At 49.8% G+C, this 7,333-nt stretch overlaps 1 protein-coding gene and 1 long non-coding RNA gene across 2 annotated transcripts in view; one reads left to right on the plus strand and one right to left on the minus strand.

Moving 5' to 3' along the window:
* PPP1R14D (protein phosphatase 1 regulatory inhibitor subunit 14D) overlaps positions 1–983 on the minus strand; it is a 9,036-nt gene extending 8,053 nt beyond the window's left edge. Inside the window, exon 1 of the mRNA XM_014950323.1 lies at positions 523–983. Coding sequence (XP_014805809.1) covers positions 523–705 — 183 coding nt within the window. The 5' untranslated portion in view covers positions 706–983. The remainder of the gene's footprint in view (positions 1–522) is intronic.
* The window catches only part of LOC106892808, a 3,265-nt gene extending 1,098 nt beyond the window's left edge, over positions 1–2,167 (plus strand). Inside the window, exons 2-3 of the long non-coding RNA XR_001412937.1 lie at positions 571–802; positions 2,064–2,167. This is a non-coding gene — a long non-coding RNA (uncharacterized LOC106892808). The remainder of the gene's footprint in view (positions 1–570; positions 803–2,063) is intronic.
* Positions 2,168–7,333: the final 5,166 nt, after the last annotated feature.

The raw sequence follows: 7,333 nt of genomic DNA on the forward strand, positions 1-7,333 counted from the left end.
GCAAGCTTCTCTGCAGACATACCAGTCAGAGAGAATGCTGTAGCAGGTGGCAATTAGATACCCAATGAAGACTGAGGATGAGAAGCTGTTATAGCAGCCTCCCAGTAACTAAAGGGAGCTTACAGGAGAGACAGGGAGGGACTCTTTATCAGGGAGTGTAGTGATAGGATGAGGGGGAATGGTTCTAAACCAAAAGAAGGGACATTTAGAATAGATATTAGGAAGAAATTCTTTGCTTGAGGGTGATGAGGCACTGGAACAGGTTGCCCAGAGAAGCTGTGGCTGCCCCATCCCTGGAGGGGTTCAAGACCAGGCTGGATGGAGCTTGGAGCAACCTGTTTTGGTGGGAGGTGTCCCTGTCCGTGGCAGGGGGGTTGGAACTCGATGATCTTTAATGTCCCTTCCAACTCTAACCAGTCTATGATTCTATTTCCAGTGAGGCAGAGCAAGCAAACTTCTGTCCCAGCACTCAGGGCCCCTTCACCTGCTGAGTGAGGGGCTGGTTTTGCCCCAGCTACTCACCCGGCACTGGTACAGCTCCTGCAGCTGGGTGTTGATCCATTCCTCCAGGTCCAGCCAGCGCTGTAGGTCTTTGCGGTTGTACTTGATGGTTAACTTGCCCAGTTTCCTGTGCGACGATTCCTCACCGGGTTTCTCTGGCGTCTGGAAAGTCACCCGGGGCAGCGCGCTGGAGTCGCTGGCCATGCTCACTGCTTCACCACAGCAACTCCTCCGTCTCCTTTCACCAACACCTCCTCTGCCACGGGTGGCTCACAGTACAAGCTGCTCACAGGCACCCAAGGTGGGCAGCATCGGTGATCCCAGGGAGAGAGGTGGTGGGGGGACCGCACGGCCGGGGCAGCAGCCGGGCTCTGCAGGCAGAGTTACAGCAGCAGATTCTTGGGTTTCACCATGGGCCGTGCTGAGAGGAGCAGGGAGGCAGGCGGAGGAGTTGTTGTAATAACATCTGTTGTTAAAAGAAGCCAAGTGAACCACGGAATTGATGAAACGAGCTGGTTAATATTTAACGCCAGGCAGCTCCAAGAGGTGGGGAAGAAGGAGGCTTTAAATTACCGGTTTCCTATGGGCATAACTTACATGGATGTGCAATTCCAGAGGGCTGATCCATAATGCATTGAATCCTGCTGGGTTCAAGCTCCAGGAGCCCCCGTGAACTACTTTGCCTGCAGCTACAGCATTTAGCTCCCATTGAAATGGTGGATTTGGCGTTTTCCAGCTGGACCCAGCACAGACAAGAAGTGGTCTGGAGTCAGGGGGCTACATCCACTATTTTACACAGGTGGCAACACTCGGTCAGTGATGCTGTACACCAAACTTGCACTCAACAGTCCCATTTTACGTTGTTCTACAATCTGTAAATTTATTCCAGCTTTCTCAAACATTTCTGTAGAAATCCAAGTGGCCTGAATTGGAGCTCATTTGAGCAAGGCGCTTCTGAGATATGTTTTGCAGCTGGACCCAGCACAGACAAGAAGTGGAGTCAGCTGGCTACCTCCACTATTTTACACAGGTGGCAACACTCAGTCAATGATGCTGTACACCAAACTTGCACTCACCATTTTACGTTGTTCTACAATCTGCAAATTTATTCCAGCTTTCTCAAAAATTTCTGTAGAAATCCAAGTGGCCTGGATTTGAGCTCATTTGAGCAAGGCGCTTCTGAGATAAAACAAAATATCTGTACTTTTACTTTTTTAAAAAGTACAATATTTGATGCGATGACGCTGCAGGGAAAGGCCTGTTTATGGATATAGCCCTATCTCCTTCCCAGCAGAAGGTGGTAAACTCAAGGTAAGCAGGTTCACCTGCTGAAGCATCATAAACTGCTATTGTATATTATATTATCATTGCTTGCTCTTACTGGAAGACAGGTTAAAGGTCTGCAGCGTTATTGCCCTATGCCATTTTAGAAGGATACGTGTGAGCAGCGCTGTTCAGAGGAACAGAAATCAGGCTGGAGGTGTTTATAGGGTGCCAGAACACTGGGACAACAGTGTTGCCTCCAGATGCTGTATCACACCTCTTTATTCATCTGTTCCCAGAGCCCTCCGTCAGCCTGCCCGGGGAGCTGCCCTATGGAATGGACAAACCAGCTGAGACACTCCATCATGAAGCAGAACCAACAACCCCAGTGTCGTCACTTATGTGGAAAAAGCAAGGTGGACAAACCAGCTGAGACCCTCCATCGTGAAGCAGAACCAACAACCCCACCAGTGTCGTCACTTATGTGGAAAAAGCAAGTAAGTCTCTGCTGCTCCTGGCAGCCAAGGTACTTCCAGTTGGGAGACCAAGAGCTGGATAAACCAAAGGGAAAGTGACCAACCCTTCTCCCACTGATAGCTCCTGCCGGGCAGCATGGGGGTGTTTGTAGGGGGGGTGGTCTCCTCTGGAAGTCATACCAGCCTCCCTGCCAAAGCCACATTTCTGTGCCCAGAGGGATGGTGGTACAGCCAGCAACAACTTGTACACAGGGTGATAGAAAAATGGGCAGGGCCGTTCCAGCCCTTCTTTTCATCCTGAATTTGAGAGAGAAAAAAAAAGCCTTTTCTGGCAGAAGATTCCACAAAATGCTGATCCTGAAACTTGCTTCCACATTCAGTGAAAGTTAAAGTGTACCTGAAACTGGTATCATCTCCTCTGCTTTTCAGACAGCCTAAAATTTCTGTTCAGAAGACAGATGACAGCTATTTAATTTAAGCAGCTTTACCCATTTTTTTCCTCACTGCTTGGCTGCATCCCCCCCATCTAATCTCACTCCTAAAACTCTTATTTAGACCAAAATTTCCCAGAAAAATCCATGTGTGAGATGCTAGGAATATATTCAGGGAGTGCAGATTCTTCAGGGATCCTTAACTGTTAGAAACCTTGCAAAACCCATTGAACATCCTATCGTGTTTACAACTATTGACTTTTCAAAGGTTAATATGCTGGCCCAACACAGGCAGGTTTTCACAAGGTAACCAAAACACAGGCACCACCAGGTGTCAAGTTCCCATCTCCCAACTGAAGTGCTCTATTCTTCTATTCAGGACTGACAATTTTTAACAGGGGAAAACAACCTGTATTTTCCTTGATCTCGAGGAACTCCAGACAGGCTGGAGAAAGAAGACCAGACTTACAAGAGAAATTACCTGGCAAAGTCAGCCCAAAAATTTGCGATGGCTGAAGGGCTGGCAGGGAAGTTGTCCCCTTCTTCCAACCCCTTGTGTTGACTCTGGTGCTCTTCGTTGAGCCAGTTCAGCTCTACATGGAAGCTGGCATTTGCCCTGTTAGTCCCCTGCCAGCATCGTTGGAGTCATGAAGCAGAGGACCCAGAGGTCAGAGGATAGGTGTGAGGAAAAGGGAAAGGGGAACGTAACCTGCCCTAATGGCTCTTCAAACAGCTTGAGCCACTGTTGACTCGTAACCTCACTTGAGCATGAGCAACAAATGTGCTGAGATACCACATCTGAGAAGGTCCATCAGGCAGACTCACCCCACTGTCCATACTCTATCGACAAAGTAATAAGCAGACCCTGGTGCCCTCGTGCTGCTCTGTCAGTGCCACCCTACAGCAGAGGAAGGCATTCAGAGGGGAATGCCAGATGCCCTCTGAGGAAAGCCAAATGTTGGCCAAAATGAGCCGAATTACAGGATGTTCATCAAACTGTTTTGGCTTATATGAGCTTAGTCATGAACTCTTTGTAATGAGGAGGTGGCAATATAGAAATAAATATTTACAGATAAAGTAGGCCTCCTTCAGTAATAAACTGTTTAAATCTATGATTCAAGCAAGAGGAAGAAGTAAAAAGACTGTGTGCCAGATCACTCCATGAGGGTGTGGTAGAAGTTCCTGCAGGCACAAGATCAGGTGCCTCATGCAGGATAAGTGATAACGTCTCCTTCGGACAAGGCAGCATCTCCTATGGGTGCACCAGCCACTTGCCAGTGCTGGTAAGTGCCAGCTGCCACCAAACAAGAAGTGGCCACGTGGCACATCTTGTCCTTTTCCTCACATCGCAGCAGATTCAGGCGGCAAAAAGGGACAGAAGGACCTTCACCATTTTGTTGGGACGTGCACAACAGGGGGATCTCAGAGATCTCAGGCACGGCTGGGAGAGGACATCTTGTTTTCAGTTTAGTTGTCTCTCCTCATAGCCTTGGACATACAACCTGGACTGAAATCTCAGAAGGGAACACACAAACTTGGGCAACTAAGTCATCTACTCAGACAATCTGGGTTTTTTTTCACAAGAGCTAAGCACAGGTAAGCTCCAATGGACCTTCTGCCACAGTTGCTGGTGATCATGGCCTCTGCAAATCTGCTTATCACTTGTGTAGGTGAATAAAGGGGGTTTAAAAGTGGCCATCATGTTTGAATGTTAGACTGAAACACCGTGCCTCAGTTTCCTCGTGTGTGACCTGGGGCCGCTGCTCCTCCAGGCCTGCTCTAAGAGTGAGGTTTGGCCTCTGAAAGGAGAGAGGGATTCGATACTGTGGAGCTGGGGTTTTGTGACCATCTGGGGCCCCCGGGAGGGCCACCAAACCAAGCTGAGCATCTGCGTCGTAGTGCCAAGCAGCGGTGACACCGATCCAGGCAGCAGAGCAACCAAGTGCACGAGGCAGATCTGGTTACCCTCCTCTGTTCTTGAAGCTGGTAATCTCCAGCCCACACCTGTGACCCAAGCTGGTGCTTCTCTTTCTCTCCGAGCTGACGGCTGCGGTGCACACTCAATAATTCAGCAGGGACCCAGCTCGACTTTCTAGAGAACCAGGTCGGCCCCTCTCCCTCCAGTCCCAGCCTAGAGAGGAATGTTTCCCTTCCAGACAGCCAGAAGCCACTCTCCACCTGCTTTAGAAAATAATCACTTTCCCTGTGGTTGCAAACGTGGTAGTTAACACAAATTAAACCAGGGAAGACAGCAGAGGTGACTGTATCAATACTTATGTTGACACCACAAGGTGAAGAGGTTCTGAATCCTCCTGTGAGCAGGAACAGGGCCAGAGATAAGTTTATCCAGATGAGAAAATGTAGGCAGGGCTGGAGATTCAAGAAGTCCAGAGCCCCGTGTGAGCAGCCCTGGTACACCCAGCATCCTGACATCCCTCATCCACCTCCCTCATCCTCCAGTGTCTCTGCCAGAGCGTGGAAACCAAAAAGGCTGCACTGTCACCCCAGCAGTCTAGCAAGAAGAGGGAAAGCACATCTCCTCTCACCTCTGGCTCCAGGAGAGTTAAGGAAGCCTCCAGGTGTTTCCAGCTCACACCGTTCTCACCTCTCCCCCGGGCAGTACTGCTGCCTTCTCACCAACACGCTGCCTGTATAACTTCAGTCAGGCAATAATCAGCAATCACTCCTCTGCCCTGAGAGTCTCCCCTGTCATAAGGCAGTGAAAGGGCAGCGAGAAGGAAGAATGCTGAGAGACAGAGGAAAGCATTTCCCAACTTAGTATTTGACTGATCAACCCGAAATGGCACTATTTGGCACCACCTCAGAAAATAGACAGGTCTCACAATAAAGGTGAGATGAGTTCTCCTGCCTTCCTGCCCTCCCCTGCCTCTGCTACTGGCACCCCAGTGAAGCGTAAAGGCTTGTGGCTCATCAGCAGCTGAGAAGGGTAAATGAGAAATAGTTGTACTTACTGCTTTGGCACAGCAGAGGAGCAGCAAACCCTGCACTCTCTCCTTACTTAGGCAATTAATTCTGCCTGTCTGGGTCCACCCTCGGACATCCCATAGGTACTGGGATGAGTAAGCATCTCCACTAAGGAGGAAGCCCCCTCCCGTCGAATACTTGAATTAGATGCCAAATGGATCGTTTGGGGATCGCTGAAAACCTGTCCATGTTGTTTTGTTGTGCTCCCTCTTGCATGGCTTTGCTGTTCCCCTGCAGAAAAAGGCCGGCAGCACTGGAAAGCATTATCAGTGGTTTTATGTGACACAAAGGTTTCGGCAAGTCCTTGAATGGTAGAGCTGGAGACAAGAGAAGCACTGGCTGAATAGATGAAGGGGATCTTCCTTGTTTTCCAGCCTGCTTTCAACATTTCAGGATTGCAGAGGCCGCCTGTGTAGCTCTTGCACCAACAAGTTTATTGTGACCCAATCCCCTAGAAAGGGTGCAATTACATTTGCTGGGGCTGTACTGCTCACAGCTGCAGGGAAATTGCCATCTACAAAGAGAGGGGAGGGCAGCCCCTCGCAGGAGGCACCGGCAGCTTGGCCTGAAGGTGTTGAAAGTCAGAAGGTTCCCAGGATGCAGTCACTGAAGGAAGCGATGGAGAAGGAGGGGCTGTGGGGAACCCCACGGCTGATCCTGTTCCACTCACAGGACCCGGAAAGAACAGCTCAGGTTGTCTACAGGGACTTCACTGGGAAATGATAAATTTATTCTGCAAACTAGAGGTTCTTTGCTTCATAAAGGGACCCGCTTCCATACCTATCTCTCTGTAAAAGCCTAGCGTAGACAAACAAAAATGCAGATACTTTCTCGGTGTAAGTAGCCTCGACGTTTTTTTCCCTTTTGCCTTTCCCTGTGCTTCTGCCCTTGAGGGTTTACCTGGACCAGCAACGTTAAAATAAAAGCCAGTGCTATGCAGGAACATAAACAAGAACTTCCCCAAAGAAACAACATATACCTTTATTATAACTCCCTTCCCCAAAGCTGCCCCTGATGCAATGGGAATGGCTCCCGGGAGGACTCAGCAGCCTGTCACCCTTTCCCTTGCTTTGTTCCACAGCACCGGTGGTTAGTCACAGCCCCATGAGGTCCCTCCCCGTCTCCTTCCTTTGCCACATCTTTGTGCCGTCACTTGTATCCGGGTCTCGCCCCTAAACCACAGCAGGAGGTTTAACCTGAGGCAAATACAAGAAAACAAGCAAGCAAGCAAGCAAGCAAACCTGTCTCCCGAGCCTTAATTACAAGACGGAGCGGTTCCCAGGTAAAGAGCAGCAGAATGGATTCACCTGCAGCAGCCGGTGGGACAAGCTGCTGGCAGGAAGTCATTGCAAGCGGTGATGCCACCGAGCTGGGCTGCACAGCCAGGAGAAGGGGGCCTGGATTGAGCCTTCCTGATTTTTCTGCCTGTTTGGGGTCACTGATGGGTGCGGGGGTCTCCATAGTAATCACAAGAAGGCAGGTGAACGCAGGCTCCTGCACCGAGCGTGTTACAAGCCATGCGTGTCTAAGAGCTCATATAATCTTAGTCAAACATTAAGCTACGGTGCAGTTCACCCTCCCTGAGTCACCTCCTGAATAGTTATTGCAGGACGGAGAGCAGACACTTCTCAAAGACAGGCAGATGTTAAGGATGACTCACCGTTTCAGGAGACCCCT

This window comes from Calidris pugnax, unplaced genomic scaffold, assembly GCF_001431845.1.
Source record: "Calidris pugnax isolate Ruff unplaced genomic scaffold, ASM143184v1 scaffold68, whole genome shotgun sequence".
Taxonomy (NCBI): Eukaryota; Metazoa; Chordata; class Aves; order Charadriiformes; family Scolopacidae; genus Calidris; species Calidris pugnax.